The following is a 16957-nucleotide window of genomic DNA, read 5'->3' on the forward strand; positions in this document are numbered from 1 at the left end:
AGTTACTCTTGGATGTCTGATGTGTTGGGGGGCATGGGGCGCTACTTTGGACACATCAGACATGGTCAAGATCCTCTTAAATTCAGAAGTATAAAATGATGAGTGAAAGGAGCTTTCAGTCACGCATGGGGGGAGGGGACAGAACTGTTAGTAAGTGAAACCAATTACTCCGGAGCCCTCTGATTAAGGGAACCCTAAAAGGTTATCCATGGGCTGGCCCTCCCCTGCACGGCAGGCAAATGTCGGTGCTAGCACTTCCAGAATTCTAACTCTGGTCCACCTGTGGACTATGGACTGCTGACCTGCTTCCTCTCTGGCCCTATAGACAAGAGACTGCAGGCCCAGAGTCAGCTGTCCCAGTCAAGGCAGCATCCCTCAGGTGTGACCCGGTAGCTTCATCCTTTCCTGTTCCCCTACCCCACTAAGGACATTTCTGACAAGCAAGCCCTTGGGCAGAGAGGTGGGTGCTGCTTGGCATGGAGGCTGAGAATGGATCGAAATAGGCACAAAGTCAAAAGGCAAAGGTCAAACAAAAGGCCAAAGTCACCACCCAGAAGGAACAAACAAAATCTGCACCACCTACATTTGCCACACGGACCAGAGATGGCGATTTTCTGCCGAACTCCAACCTTGTGTTGGAAGCGACAGGAAATGCCAATGGAGAATACTTGGCAGGCTCAGGGACGCCGCTCCTGGCGGTGTGTCCCCGGGGCCGCGTCTGTATGTACACTTGTGTCAGGCGGGGAGCCCCATCAGAGGGCAGTGCTCTCGGACTCCTCCTCTGAGTCCCTCTTGTCAGTCACCGAGTGTCGCCGTGCGTGCTCCAGGGGGCTGAGGCGCAGTGTCGATCCCAGCTCTATGTGGATGGAGGGGATATCAAAGTGGACAAGATCTGCAAGATGGCAGAGAAAGGGAGGTGAAGGGGGATTCCAGCTCAGAAGCTAATGGTAGGCAAATGGTTAGCGCTAGGAAGTGGGGGATTGGTCCTTCTAGGATTGAGTCAACCTAGAGATTGGTCACTCACCGAACCACCAGGTTGGTGTAGTGCTCTGCTGCTGTGAAGGCTGGAGGGACCAAAGTCTCCAGGTTCTGCAGCAGCAGTTCAGAGAGGACGTCAGCCCAGAGGGATAAAGGATATTCCCTGCACTTGACTCCCAGTGAGTAGGACACTTAGGCAAGTCTCGGTAACATCTTTTGGGAACCTATCTCAGACTACATAGAATCCCCCAGAGTCTGGTGAGACAGGAGGATGAGTGGAAGAGCCCTAAGGCAATGTCCTCACTGTGAAACATGGCAGATGGAGCTAGAGGGTCTCCCTTGGGACCCCGCTGCTAGCTGGAGTAACCTCGGTTCGCTGTTTGGAGGAAAACCACCCTCTTCTGACCACATCCTTATTAGGAGCACTTAAAAGACGTTCTTCCTGGGGAGATGAGCAAGAGGAATGTACCAGAAGTAAAACAGCTCAGCATCTGGGACATCTGTGAGTTGACAAAGATAAGACAGAAGTCCTTGGACCCAGCAGCTTAGGACAAAGCCCATACTTGGAGCTGTAGTCACTGCCCAGCGGGGCCCTGGAAGGCCGTTTGTTCACTCCCTGGCGGCTGCAGGTGAGCTGGGTGTTCTGGATCTTCTCGATATTTTTACTCGTGGTCATGCTACTTCCCATGCTTAGGTGTCGGGACTTCACTTTAGCCTTGCTTATCATTTAGGTCAGGAGCCATACTCCAGGTGACAGAATGTGAACCTCAAGGAATTAGCTCTGGCCCAGAGTGGGAAGATGAGATTTTGTTTTTTGCTTTATTATTATTTTTTTAGAGCAAATGTTCAGGCTGAGGAATATGGTACTGAATGTACAGACATGCACTTGGACAATGTCCTGAAAGACACTATGCAGACATGGACGCTCCCGCTTCCTCCCAGACAGTCCTCAAAATGTCATTCCAGCCTGTCTCCGATTTGCTGCTTAAGGGAGGAGTCTGAGGCTCAGCTCAGGCAGTGCTATCTGCTCTCACCAGCTCCCAGCAGGTGGCTCTCGAGCGTGGAAGAACATCTATGCCCCTTCCCTCCTCTCTGCATACGTGTGAGGCTGTGCCAAGCTGGGGCTGCCCAACCACTCATGTTCCCTATCAGGGTCCAGACCTGTCCCACAGTGAGACTGCAGCCTTGGACAAGCTTCTTACCTACCCTGTGCTTCAGTAGTCCAACGGGAATAACGGGAGTGACTAGGAGTACAGACACAAGGGACCCCAGAGGGAAAAGGGATTTGGGGTGAGATGCCCTCCTCGGCATTCTTGAGAAAAGGGGAAGAGTGATTTCACTTTCCATGGCAGCTCTGACAGTATCTGTTAGGAGACCTTTCAATGGGCATCACACACCGTCACTAGTCTCAGTAGAATATGCCAATCTGAGGGAGGAGACCCCCAGTTAAATATGGGCCTTCTTTCTTACTGAGGCAAAATAGCTCATTCCTCTGGCTTCTTTCTTGTTCTTGCCTCGGTTTTAGCTCTAGCCTCCGGTAGTGGACCCCGTATGGGCTGCACCAGGTGAATTCTCTCATGGGGATTACATATCCCTAAACAAAGGTGTACTGGGGACATTCCTGGGGCATTGGACACAAAAGCTTCCAATAGATTTGCCCTACAAAAAATAGATCTATTACCTGCAAATTCTAATCTGGGGGAATGGTGGGGGAGGGGGCTGAAACCAGGTGATTGTGGTGAGAGAAGGTGGGAAAGAAGAGGTAGGACATTTGCTGGGTTCCTCCCCAGCTCCAATCCAGTGAAAACAAGAAAAGGACCTGTGATATCAAAAGGCCAAATAAGCTCCAGGACAGATCATCCTTGCTGAGGTTGAGGAAGGTTGGTGAGGGCGGGGCAGCCATGCGGTTGGTTGGTCTGAGCCACATGCACAGAGGAGCTTGCTCGGGGAGCTGTGGGGCTGGCAGGCGGGCAGCTCGGGCAGCTGGCCTGGCTGGCTACAGGGAGTAGAGGGAGGTGAGGCTGGGGCCAGCTTACCCTGAAAATCCCCCTCACACGTATCCACACTGCGTCACTCATGTCAAACAGCTGCAAGAACACAATGATAGGGTTCGGAGAGAGGAATAAACACGAAACATGAACGTAACAAAAACACTGGGCCAAGTGTCTCAGTCCCCAGTAGGCCACACCACAACATTACGGATTCCTCAGTGGCTCAGAGAACTGCACACGTGGACAAACAGTGGTATGCCACCAAGAGAACATTGAAACAAAAGGGGATGGAGGGCCAGGGAGGTCATTAAGGCTGACAGCCAGCAAACTGTAAAGCCTGCTCAACAGGCAACAAATCATTCTGTCACAGAAGCAACAGGGGCGCTGTGTCTCCCTGCTTTCTCTTGCCCGCTCTTGCCCTCAAATTTCTCCTCCTGTTCTTTTCTGCCTCTTCAAGTGACATTCTCTGTTCATCCCGTGGCTGACAGTATGGGCCCCACTTGTGTCTCCACCCTGGGAGGCAGGGACAGTCAGCGGACGTGCAGTACTAGAGCCTTGCTAAGAGCTGCCCAGGGCAGGTGTTGCCTCTCCCGGAAGCAGCAGACCCACCCCCTGGGCCGCAGCCCACTCGGGATATGTGCATCACCCTGGGAACTCCCAGTAGATAGTGGTGCTGTCACTTCTCAGGAAGGAGTGTCCTTAATTGTTCAATAAGCCTCAGAGAAGATGACAGTAGCTACACATTCAACATTAATCACATCCAAAAACAGAGAAGCCAAATCACCAGATGGCTCTTCTCCATAATATTGAAATCTCCTGACCCATCACAAACACTTGTAAATTTGACTAGTATTTTTATTGGCAGCAAGAAGATAAACCCCACAGGCCCCTGGCTTCCTTCTCATCTAGGGAAGAAAATCTAACTTTGGAGGACATTGAGGGAAAAGGGCAATATCTGTGAGGGTACAACCAGTGCACCCCAGAACCTAGCACAGCACTGTTCTTTGATGCACAATGTGTTTGAAAACTATGTTTAAATTTAAAAATTTTACTGAAGTTAAAAACACATTGCCATCAATTGCCCCCAAAAGCTCCTTGCTTCAAACACTTATCCCAGCATTCCTGCCACCTTCTGAAGTCTTCTGGAAGCTCTCTCTCACCAGTGTCTATAGTTGTGCCGTCATGGCTGTCCTGATGTCCTGAATCAATTCAAACTGTTTAATCTCTTGTGGTAATTTTGACTTTCGCAAACAGCCAGAAGTCGCAGGGTACCAGATGTGTTGAATAAAATGGGTGAGGACGCACTGTATGATTTAACCAGCCCGCCTCTCCACTGGATGGCACTCAGCAGCAGCACTCACCGCGTCACTGAGCACACCTCACAAAGACACTCACAAGAGAGGACTTCCAGAGCTGCTTCAGAAAGTTTCAAGAACGATGGGATTAGTGTGTTTTGAGGGGGACTAATGGCAGTGCGTCTTTTATTATAATACATTTTTAGAAACTTCAACATTTACCATGTAGTATAAGACTGATGTTATGTGGGTATGTGATTTGATTGGTTTTTGTTTGTTTTCAGCGCTGGTGATGGAACTGAGGATCTTGTGCATGCTAAGCACACGTTATCATCTAGCTGTACCTTCTGGGTACCTGGTTTATGTATGGTGTATATGTGTGTGTGTGTATCTTCCTGTGTGATATACATGTGTGTGGTGTATATGTATGTGTGCCATGTGTTTGCTGGGTTCTGTGTGTGACAGATGTATAATATGTGTATGTTTGGTCTAGGTGGGGGTGATACAGATGTACCTGTGGATTATGCAAGGTCTTTGTGCGATGTGTATATCGGTGTATGCATATATGTGGTGTGTATATGTATGATGTGTGGGTTGTATATGTTGGTATACACATGGGATGTGTGTGTGTGTGTGTGTGTATGTGTGTGTGTGTGGGTGTTTATTCCACCCCAAGCTGCTTCACACTCTACTATTTGCACAACATTTAACAGATGTGCCCAGGCTGAGCCCTGTGCTGAAATGGTCTGGCTCTACTCCAAGATGCAGCACTGCACTCTGCCTGTCTCCTTGGATAAGGAAAATGTCCAACTGGCTTTACCACCCACCATCAGTTGGCCCTGGACTTCATAATCTTTGTGGTCAAACTGTCTGGGAGATACTTCAAAACTGTCCTGTTTCTTCCCCAGCGAATGGACTTTTGCTAAATGTGGTCTGTGTGTGATTTCATGCTTACCCATTTTCCTAGAAGAAGACAGCTCCATCCTTATTTTTTTTATTTATTTTTTATTTTTTTGGTACCGGGGATTGAACTCGGGTCCTTGCGCTTGCAAGGCAGGCCACCGAACTGCTGAGCTAAATCCCCGGCCCCCATCTTTATTTTTTAATCTAAAGCAAACCTTTTTTTTTTTTTTTTGGTTTTTTGAGGCAGGGTTTCACTATGTAGTTGAGACTGACCTGGAACTCACTATGTATCCCAGGCTGGTCTTGAACTCGCAGCGATCCTCCTCTGCCTCAGCCTCCCGAGTGCTGAGATTACAGGTGTGCACTACCACACCAGGCCAAAGCAAACCTTTTACGTAGTGGTGGGTTTGCCCAATTAATTGCTGGAGGAATCATGGTAGGGTGGAGAGGGAGCAAGGCACATATACATCTTTTCTGAAAATGACCCTTCTCTAAATATGTAACTAGAAATACATTTTTCTAGTAAGACAGTGGCAGCTCAGTTCATAACTTCTTTGCACAAATTCTGGTTACAAACTAAGTCGGATGAGAACCAAATCAAATTCAATGGTTAGGTTCAATAGTGACTTTAGGGGAAAATTTGATTCTGTTCTCTCCTGGTTCACTTTGTGACCAGAACTGTGGAGAGAATTGAGTTTGTGAACCACTATATTTTAATACAAGGCAGAAAAAAACACCTTTGGTGCTTAGCCCCTCTTTCCATGTAAGCCTTTGTACCTGCTAGCTGCTTGGGCTCAGTCCTGGGGAACCCAAACCCAACATCTCATCTGTGCTTGACACTAGCTGTTCTGTGATCAAAAGCAGCTTTCACCTTCTCCTGAGGGCCAACTCCAAAGGACCAAGGGTGCTTAATTTTCCAAATGAGGATCAGAAACAATCCTTGGCTGGTGGGCTCAGACCGCAGCCATGAGAAATCTCCCCTCCCACACTACGTGATTCCAGGGTCACTTTCTACCCGTGGCTTCCCAAGACACCATTGTGCAGGCAGCCCATGGCATCATGTGAATGGGAATTTGTGAACTGGAGGGATGCTATCAGTCCCCCCACCCCCAGAACCTGTTGCTAAGGTTCAGAGGAAAGCTCAAGAGCCCATGGACTGGTTACCTGTAGACATGCTCTCCCCTGGGGACATGCCATCCAGCATAGGGTGCTCCGTGGACTGAGGGCTGGAGGCCGAGAGGCTGACCGTGGGAGGCTGAGGAGGTGGCAGGGTAGGCCTCTGCCGGGGCTTCGGGGTGGGCCGAGATTTGGCTAAAGTGCTTGTGAAAATGGAGGGAGAGGCCAGAGGAGGAGCCGCTGCCGGGGAGAGCTGGCCTGAGGCCAAGGAGTACCCTGGAGGGTAACTGAGTCCGTAGGGTGATGGGGTGCTTGGTGGAGTTGGAGACAGGCTGACTGGGGACGGCTGGCCAGTGGACTGCTCAGTCACAGTCCCCGACTGGCCAAAGGGGACCTTGGGTGGAATTGGTGCAAGCTTCTTTGAAACTGAAAGAGAAAACAACACAACCACAGCAAAACAGAGGTCGTTAAATGAGGGCTGTCGGTAAGGCCCAATAGCACATCCTTCAGTTATGAGAGCTCACCATTTCCCCACAGCATCTCCCTGCCCCCAACCTCCTGCCACGTAGCAAGCAGCCAATACAGTATTTAAAAATGAATCTGGAACTGCAAGTTTTCATATCTTCCCATCTGTTAGCTAATTTCTCCTCCTCTCTTCTGGATTCCTGCCACAATCTAGACACACACACACCCAGCCAAAGTGGAGAACAAATCTTCTATCCACAGGGGTGGGTGTATTTCCTGGTAGAAAAAGGTATCATTGCCATACTGTGAGACTGAGTGAGGCCGGGATGATTCAAGTTCAAGCTGTCACCGTGGACCCCTGAACCAGGGCTGAGTCCTGGAGACAGGAAACTGATGTCTGGCTGCATCTGCCCAGTGATATTTGGCTCCCAGCTGTGGTGTGTGAGCAGATCCTCTGGTCACAGAAACCTCATGCCTTCGCTGCTTTATGTTCTCCGCTTCAATCTTACATACTTGCTTCACGGGCTTTTTTTTTTATTGTTTAATTTTTAAAATTGACATATTTATACTGATGTGTGGGGTATAATATTGTAATTCAATACATGTATACAATGCATAATAATCAAATCACAGTAATTAGCATTTCCATCTCTTCAAATATTATCATTTCTATGTGCTGGAAACTTTCCAACTCTTTTTCTCTAGTCACTGCAAAATGTGTAATCATTTGCTACACACTATAGTTATGCAACTGTGTCACTGAGAGCTAGAACTATTCCCCCCTCTACCCCAAACAGTTGGCTTTGGTACCTGTTGTATCTACCAGCCTTCCATCCCTTTCCTTCTCATTCCTTCCCCAGCCTCTCATTTTCTCCCCTGTTTTTCTTTCAAGAATTGTACCTTTTGGGCACAAGCACAGGCCAACTGACTGTGACTTTACCTCCTGCTGCCCCCTTTTGTAGCACTGGGGTTGTAACCTAGAGCCTCACACATGCTAGGCAAGTACGCCACCACTGAGCTCCATCCCCAGCCTGACTGCACTTTTTAAAAGCACGTCATGGCCTCAGACTCCTTTGCATGACCTTCATTTCTGTCTATGTACTCATTCCCTCCGAAGGATGGTAAGCACGGGTTACCTTGAATTGACAATGAATTGATACAAAAACACAAATGCAAACATTCAAGAGATCCAACTGATGGGCAAACATCTTGAGTAAATGATCATCAATCTGTCCCAAATAAGTGACAGCTGGGTGTGCCTACCACTAATTCTGAAAGATACCGTCTTTAATCCTTAGGGAAGCCTCAGGGCCTCTTCCTCCATCTCTGCTCTCCGTACACTCCCAGCTCCCCACGGCACAAAACCTATTCTGTGGATGTCTCATGTATTCCCTCGGCTCAGCCAGCCTGCACTGTGGATGCGAAAAGGACACAGTCCTCTGAGTCCTACCAACTTGGGTTCAGATTTCTATTGTGCCACTTACCTGCTGCATGCCTGAAGCAATTTTTTAAACTTTCTTAAAATCTTTTTAAAAATATCTCCTATACAATGGGAAGAAGAATATTTCATCTAGCACACTGTAATAATTAAATGGCATCATGTACAGAAAGTAGTATATAGTCATGATCCATGACAAAACCACTTCATTCCCCAATTTCATTGCCTGCCTGTACTTGGTGAGCATGGGCTGTTTCCCAGCAGCTGCTATTATAGCTCTTGACAGTGCTTGGTCAACAACCCAGGAGTCGGTCCCGTGGATGCAAAGCAAGTGCAGACCCTTGGTGTCAGTGCTTGAGAACATGACTTCTACTCAATAAGCCACAGAGGGAGGATGCAGTGAGATCACCACGCCTGTGATGATATCACCTCTGGATAGTGACAAGGCCATGATAAACTATGGGCACACAGGCAAAAAACTCAAGTGCCAAAAGAATAAAAGCTAAAAGTGCCATGCGTGGGCAATGATGAGGAAAGGAAAAGGAAGTTATGCCTTTCAAATGACAGCTCCGAGTTGCTAAATGCGCCGCTTGACAAAGGTACCTGAGCCATTTTAGGCTGCATTTCCTGCAGAGATTCAAAAACTCAAATTGCCACAAAAACTAAGAGGGTCAACATGTCACTAGTATTAGGAAGCTGACTCACTGCAACAGGATCTATTCAGCCTCTCCTGGACAAAACAGCGGCTAGCCGTCACCCCTACTTTGGACGGCTGGGGAGGGGTTGTAAACAGAGATATGCCAAAAAGCTACAGTGTCTACAAGGGAACCTGCTGGTGCTGAAGAAAAGCCTCAGAACGTCAGAACCCTACCACCTTCGCTTTGGCCCACTCCCCGTTCAGCCTCTGAGATGCATTTTTTCTGGACCACCTGCCCTGACTTCTGAGTGGCACCATCTGGCACAGTGGCACCATCCTTGCATTATAGCTGTGCCCCTCTGGAAAGCACAGAGTGCTGCTCATGGCCAGGCTCATTAAACATTTGCAGGGTGCACAAGGCATGAGTGTGGAGTAAGCCAGATCGAAGGGCCCAGTGAGGACAGTCTAGGAAAAGGCATCATTGTGCATCTGGAACTAGGAAGGCTGGAAAGGGACCTGCACAGGAGGTATTGTATCAGTGAGACAAACTGGCCCTATCTGAGCAATCCTGGAATTAAAGCCACTCCTAGAGGGATGAAAGGCCTGAGTTTAGAACAAATGAAATGATATGTGATTTTAGACAAGGAAAAGGCCTTGCTGGGGGATGACAGAGGTGGAAATCAATCAAAAAGGTCCAGTTTGATACATTTCAGCACAGCTCTCCATTTATGAAATGTGACCATGCTGAGTATCTAGCTTTGGAGTGTGATTCTCTGAAGCAAGAAGAGTAACTGAGCCTGTTCCGGTGGCAGAATTCTGTCTGGGCAGCAACAGGTGAGAGTAGCAACGCTCAGCAATTCCAAAACGGAAGTATGGAAGGTCTGGATTTGTGGAAAACAATCCCAATGCCCTCCTCTCTGTCGCCTCATGGGAAGGATCCTGGGAGGGGATAGCTGAGGACAGCCAGCACTGGGGATAGGGAGCTCATGTAGACAATGACCCCACACTGTTTTTTAAATAGTGAGGATAGGGCCTGTCGAGTGCATGGAGGACACATGCCACTCCAGATGATGACCTCTGCACTGGTAGAACCATATGGCATAGGGAAAGCATAAACCCTCGTGCATATACCCTCATGAGCCCAAATTTTCAGATGTGCAACCTGAAGAGTAATGGTGAAACGACTCCCACTGAGGTTGCTTACCTCTTCACAATTCTTATGGCTAGACTGGGAATTGCTCACTAAGCCACATGGTTTCATTTCTAAATGTCCATGCTAGTGAGGGCAACGAGTTTCCAGGAACGTAACAGCCACTGCTTGCCTGAGACTGTCGTGAAAGGAAGTGGTGACTCACCTTTCCGGAGGGTATGAGGACTCTGGTCTGCAGGTGGCTGGCTGGGACTGCTACCTGGCTGTGTCCCCGGTTGTGTCCCTGGACAGGATGTCCCCTGGCCAGAGCCTGGACTTCCTTTCTGCCCAGACCCTGGAGACAATTCCTTGCTTTTAGAAGTACTGAAACACAAGCACATAGGACGAGAGAGAAGCCGAGCTCAGTCAACTTCAGCACCAGGCTTGCCAACTGTGATAGTACAAGTCTTCTGGGTCATGCTCAACTCTATCCAGGCTCCGAGCTGTCTCCTTTCCTTATTAAAGCCTTCAAAGGTGCCCCCCTCCAATGTCCCTTCTTAGAGCTCTGGTGGCTGGCTCCACTCCCAGTTCTGTGGCACCTGGCATTCACTGCCAGCACCCTCTTCACATCTTGGCCCTCAAGCAGGCCTGAATGATGTGAGGCCAGGGATGCTGAGCTTCCTCACGGCATCCTGTCACCACAGAAACTGCAGGATGCTCTGAAACTGGAGCACCAAAACACTCTCGTCCCTTCCATCTCCACGGGACACCAGAGCCAAGAGAACTTCTGCAGATCAGTGTGGCTAGTGCAGGCTGATGACTCAGCCTCAGGCTGTCAAGCCCATGGCTGTAGGGTTCCGGCTGCCTACCTGGATCCCCCATTACACCCCCAAGCAGGGGGAAAGGGAGGTATTCTGGGACCCATCCTCAAACTCAGCAACCCCTGTGTATGGGTCAGTTCAAGTCCCAGGGCTTTAGGCTTGGAGGGGGTGAGGGTCACAAAGACGAGCTGTGAAGTGACAAAGGGACAGCCAAGGTAAGATCACCAGAGGATTCACTCTTACTGCAAGGCTCCTTCTCAGGCTCTCTGATAAGGATAAAGTTCATGTTAGGACGCACTCTACTCAACTCTAGTGCACAGACCAGGTGTGACAAATACACAGCAGGTCCACAACTCCCTGCCAGGGGCCAACATGCCATGTCTGGAAGACAGTGCTCAATGCCCATATACTCCATGGGCCTTCAGTCCCTTCAGCAAAATGCTCCAGGCAACAGCCAGGGAATCAGGAGATGCTCCGATGTTAGGTGCTCCCAGCCCTCCCGGGTCATCTTCCCTGGGTTCTGATGCCCTTAAAGGGTATGAGGATGGGAGTCTGAAGAGCTGTTTCTTCCCTCACAAAAGCAGTCACAGCCTACTTCTTCCCTAAATTGATGCAGAACTCCAAATGTGACTCTAGAGGAAAGAGCAAAAGAATATACACCCAGGCCCCCTGGGGTACACGGAGGAAGCCTGGAAGTAGAAAACTGGGCTAGAAGAGGAAACATCATCAACCACAAGTACTTTTCCCAGGGGAAGGAGGGAGGGAGGTAGGAAGGAAAAGGAAAGGAAGGGAAGGTGGAAGTAAGGAAGGAAAGAAGGCAGGCAGGCAGACTGGCCACATTCAAGGTGGTGGTGCTTTCCCTTGTAGGATGAGTTCTGTACCTGAGGAATTTTCCAAGGGGAAAAAAATCATTTTATTCAAAAGGACCAGAAAAGTCAAAATTCCTTTCCCTATTCCGTTAATGAAAAGCAAAAGCAGAAAGCTCTTGTGTCTCTCAGGCTGGACCAGGACTCATCTTTCATCCTTCCTTAGTCTCAAAGTCACCAGGCACCAGGCATTCATGTCAAACATCTATTTCCCCTTCTACCCATCTCTACTACTATCAAGAATAAGTTAAAGCAATGAACCAAGGAAAACACCAAATGAGCAAATGAAAAAAATTGCTTTCCAAGGAATCACAAGACTCTTCCTCCTTCCTGTAGTGGACAAGGTATCTAGCTAGGAATCAAGGGGCTGGCTCTTTTCTCTGTTCCCTCCCACCTGATGCACTTTCCCCAGCACAGAAACAAGTATTTACCTACTGAGCCTGGCTCTTCTCTCTCCAGCATAGGTGCAGCAGACTCAATGGGAGAGGTGGGGTGGAGGGTAGTTACAGGGAGGCCCTAGATGAAAGTGGTCAGGGCACAGGATGGGTTAGTTCTGGGGCCACATGACTCAGTCAGTAAGCTGGGTGCCAAAGAGCAAGAAGCTGTGCCTGGGGTCAGTGTTAATGCCAAGCAATGGAGCTGGATGTGGAGTGACCGTCTGGCTGGACAAAGCCATCAGCCTGGCAGGGAGGGAGCTAAAGGCAAGGTCTGGGGCTGGGAGGGGTGAGGGAGGGCCTGCTATCCTCAGGGAAATTCAGCAAGTGTCCAGGAAACAGAAAACAATAATGGAACACCCATTTGTGCTCAGAGGGATCCACATGGGAAGAGAAACAGGGGAGAGCGGGACAAAAGAAAGCACTAACATCTGAAGTAAAGCTACAGAACCAGATGTCCAGGGAAAAGAGGCCTCTGCTGCAAAGTGTCTGGCCTTTTAAATAACCTGAACCAGTGGGCAACAGTCCCTGCCCATGACTACAGTCCATCCACATTCTTCCTGGAATGCCTTCAGAGCCTGGGGAACTCCATCCTCAAGAGGCATTATTAGTTTTTATATAAATATCATCTATATGTCAAACAGCATATGGTTCAGAGTCTCTTTGATAAAACAGAAAGTCAGAATGATGCCAGTGTATGTCCTAAGGGGGTTATCTCAGCCAGTGTCCTGTCTACATGTCCCCCTGGTCGGCCTGTCTGGCCTGTCCCGAAAGGTTCTGCTTCAGCTCCAGCTCCCTCTGGCCTCTTGCGCATCTCTCAAGCCCAGCAGGGGCACAGCGGGACCTCCAGGTGTCCCCTCTGACTTGGAGCCCTTAGCAAAAACACCAGCACCCAGGGTCAGGTCTGTGTCCCGAACTCTGTCATTGTGAAAAATATCTTCTGCTCATTAGAGAGGAAGAAGGAAGAGGAGGAGGAGTAGAGAGAGGGGAGGAGGAGGAAAAGGAAAAAGAGGAGAAAGAGGAAGAAGGGGGGAGGAGAAGAAGGAGGAGAAGGAGGAGGAGGAGGAGGAAGAGGAGCATTCCCCCATTTGGGGATTGGAGAGAGAGAGAGAGTGAGTTTGGGGGAAGTCTGAGTTAAAAAGTTCAGCTTCCAAAGTCTCCACACCTTCCTCCTGTGGCATCCTATCCCCTGACAGGACAGAGCAGCACTTCATTTTAATTAGCTTTTGTGCTTCTCTAAACTGCTGTTTGAGAATAGAGAGAAACAAGCAACAAAGCAGTTTCATGGGGCAGTTTTTAATTCCAGAGTCCCCATGCTCTGACCACACCCACCAGGTGCACTCTCTTTCCCCTGGGCCCCTGTGTATTCCAGACCAGGGCTGCGACTATTTGTCCGGGACGTTTGCTCACTGGAACATGAACTCCTTAGGGGCAGTGATCAGGTCCTGTAGGCTGTAGCCAGAGAAAGTGGAACGAACCTGGTACCTCTCTTTTCTAACTTCCCCTAAAAGAGGGGGTACATCAGCATGTGATGTGTTGCAAAGGTCCCCAGGCCCAGTGTGACCGTGTCACCTCCACTGTTTCTCTGATCTGCATTCATTTTAGCAGTAAAAGTGACTGCTACAAACCCAAAGGTAGAGGAGAGAAATGCTGGAATTCTCAATTTCACAACAGGGAAATCAGAAAGGCATAGAAAGGAGGGCAAGGGGAGCTGGAGAATTTCAGTTTCTTCACACTGCTTTAAAAATTTGCCTGGGGATGAGATCCTTATAAAGCCAGGATTATACGTGGTAATAATTGAGGGGACTGTGGGTGACGGATCTGGTGCCAGAAAGATGCAGAAAGCAGAACATGAATGCTCGGAAGTGGGGTAAGGTATGCGGACCAAACCAAAAAGACTCTGGGGGTGCAGCAAGCCCACACACTACTTGCGGCAAACCAGCCCGCCCCGGACCATAGGCCCAGTGCTTACCTGGTGCGTTCAGCCACAGGCTGCAGGCCCCCTCCGGCTGGAGAAAGCGCGGGCAGCACTGCTGTGGGGCTGTCAGGGACCTGCTCCGGCAGGGGTGATGGCAGAGGTGCAGCTAGCTCGGCAGGCGGGGCAGGAGGCTGCATGGAGGGTGGGGCACATGACGCCTTCCGGCCAGCCGAGGAGCCTCTTCGAGCCACCCAAGATGTGTCCATGACCCTCACACCCATGCTGGCGAGGGACACAAAGACACCTTTTGATGAATGTGTGACGGTGACAGGCTCCCTTCCCCCAAAAGCAGAGACATTCAAGCAGGTCCGTGTTAGGTGAAGAGCAGCGCAGGCTTAGCATCCTTCTGGACCAGGGAAGCAATGTGCAGCGGGCGGGCAGGGAATGGCCAGCAACTCTCCCAGTGCCCAGCCTGCCGGGGCCAGCTAAGACACAGCCCCTGCAGCCCAGGCTTGGCAAGAGCAGTGCTCCCACTGTGGCAAGGCTGCAACAGAATGCGCACAGCAGCTTGGGACTCCCCAGCTGTGCTTCCACCCTCTGCCAAAGCCAGCTGGCCCTAGGACAGAACTGCCAGGCTCCTCGGGTGCAAAATCCAAGCTGTTCTCAGAGCAGAATGTGGTCTACCTAGGAAGCAGGGGACACTTGCTCCTCCCGAGGGCAAGATTGATGGGGCAGGGAGATAGCATCAAACTAGAACACTGAACCAACCGCAGGAGATATCTAAATACAAATCCTTCTCCTTTTTTTGTAACTTGGGGTCCAATCCCAGCTCCACCACTGCTGGGGCACCCTGTCCAAGTCGCAGCCTCTGCAGGGCCTGCACGGGCTGCGGGCCACACCTGCTTGTCTACACAACAAAGAAGGGGCTGCTCATGCCTACGGTCCCTCCAGGCTCTGAGTTTACTTTAATGATAGGCACACAGCTTCAAATAAGTAGGCCAAGCAACCAAACATGGCACATTCACTCTCTCACAGAACTCACTAAGACATAGGTTGCTTAGTTTAGGAGCTTGAATGTGGCCTTGTAACTACTACAGGATACTGTACCTTTGGATTTTCCTAAGGCTGCAGGGACAGAAACATACAGATATTAGTGTCAACAAATCTACACCTTCCTTTGGACATAAAGGCTATCTTTTTGTAGGATTGTCTTGCCATGGTCAGGGTCCTGGGGCAGGTTTTTTTGTTTTGTTTTGTTTTGTTTTTTCCCTTGGCCATGAAATTACTATAATTTAGTTAGTTAAAGTGACTCTTTTATTCGTACAGGTAAGAATCATGCAGGTGAATGAAGGGAGCAACCAAAGAGTTGACACTGCGTGTGGTGCAAAGAGGGAGTCATAAGGGAGACAGGTAGAAGTAGCCATCTGCTCGTTTCTAAGTTACATGGACTCTGAAGGTAGCTCCCTTTCTTCTGGTTTAGGAGGTAACTGATCCTGTAGGCCTGAGTCAAGGGCTTTATTGACTAAAGCAAGAGCTCACATTTCTAGAGCAAAGGCAGACACATTTGCACAGGGTGAAAATACATTCTGGGCCAGCATTTGTCCCTAGCAGTTATATGTACCGTGGGATGGAGGTATGAGATCTACTATGGGCTTATTCTCTCTTCTCTACTAAATGGTCATCCACACTGGTCAGAAGCAAAAAGCAGTTACACCATGAAGTCCTGCCCACCCAAAACGATCACACTGAACTTGCAGAGGTACGGCAAGATTAAAAAGTAATAAAAGTTCCGGTATGGAGATTGGGTTGAAGTGGGTGAGATATGGATCTCTGGGATAGACTGGCAGAGGGGCACTGTGGGAGAGGGTGCTAACGAAGCACATTTTTGGAGTGGGGACAGTTTCCTGAAGCATTTCCTCCCTAGGACTGCCAGAGGCCTTTTTATGTTTAGTGCCATGGTTAGTATTTCTCACCTCTTCTGAATGTCTTCAGGGAACATCGTGGAGTGGAAGTGTAGGGGAAGGGATGTCTCCTTCCACAACCCATTAGCTTTCGAGCTGTCTTGGGTGTGAACATGAATAAACAAGCACTTTCTACAGGACATGCAGAAAAGCCCTTATAGGCTACTCAAAGCTATGGGGCAGAGGTCAGTGTATGCTGCAGGGAATTATCAAAGTATGCTCTCTGGGCTTCAGAATTTACTATTTCACTAGGGGAACAGACTTGATCAATCACTGAGAATGGTTGGCAGGGCTGGCAGGCACTGAGATGTTTCCTAGGGTGATCATAAAAAGAGCCCTGAAGGATGTTGGTCTTACTCTGTCTTCTCTTTCTTGCCCTGTTCTCCTGCTTAACAAACCTTTCCCTCTCATGGAAGCAGGGCAGGCTGGGTCTCAGCCCAGAGCTGGTGGGAATATTCGCCTTCTATTTCCAATGGCCACTTCAATAATCTCAGACTTGAGATTACTTGGTGATCTGGTTTAGCAAGGAAAAAAAAAAAACCAGCTTGGAAATGGTGTAGTACTGACTGAGTCCCGCTAAACATCCCTGGCCAAATTGCAAATGAGAATTACGAGCTGAATGCACATATTTGTCTTCGCAAAGGGGCCACTGTGCTGTGTGGAATCACCACCATGCCAGCTGAAATGACTTTCTCCTGGGAGGCAGCATCGAATGCTCACAACGAATGCACACCTAATATTCACTGATATTTTCTCAGTTACATAATCCTGACAGAATGAATCAATCACAAAGACTGTCACAAAAGAACAAGTCTGATCTTAGACCTCTCTCCAGCTTTCACTCTTGTTCTCACATGAAATTACCACTATGATGCCATCTACTATATAACACCAGCAAGGGAGCCTTCAGGGCAAAGCTGATAGCACTGAGCCTCCAAATCCTTGAGCTAAATAATCTCTTCTCTTTACATAGTAGTTGGCCTCAGGTATTTTTTAAAATAGCAA

The 16957-nt window shown here is 49.1% G+C and overlaps 1 protein-coding gene across 2 annotated transcripts in view; it reads right to left on the bottom strand.

The window, feature by feature from the left end:
• Nucleotides 1-48: 48 nt before the first annotated feature.
• Nucleotides 49-16957, bottom strand: part of Arhgap44 (Rho GTPase activating protein 44) — an 87496-nt gene continuing 70587 nt past the window's right edge. The window contains exons 15-20 of one of the 2 annotated variants that reach the window (XM_033762781.1): nucleotides 15099-15116; nucleotides 14046-14273; nucleotides 10179-10336; nucleotides 6332-6709; nucleotides 3015-3065; nucleotides 815-892 (exon numbers count right to left, since the gene is read on the bottom strand). In XM_033762781.1, coding sequence (XP_033618672.1) covers nucleotides 3058-3065; nucleotides 6332-6709; nucleotides 10179-10336; nucleotides 14046-14273; nucleotides 15099-15116 — 790 coding nt within the window. In that variant the 3' untranslated portion in view covers nucleotides 815-892; nucleotides 3015-3057. Of the gene's footprint in view, nucleotides 893-3014; nucleotides 3066-6331; nucleotides 6710-10178; nucleotides 10337-14045; nucleotides 14274-15098; nucleotides 15117-16957 lie in introns of both variants that reach the window. The other variant, XM_033762782.1, reaches the window with a different exon arrangement.

Source organism: Fukomys damarensis, unplaced genomic scaffold, assembly GCF_012274545.1.
Source record: "Fukomys damarensis isolate Sample0158 unplaced genomic scaffold, DMR_v1.0_HiC HiC_scaffold_13, whole genome shotgun sequence".
Taxonomy (NCBI): domain Eukaryota; kingdom Metazoa; phylum Chordata; class Mammalia; order Rodentia; family Bathyergidae; genus Fukomys; species Fukomys damarensis.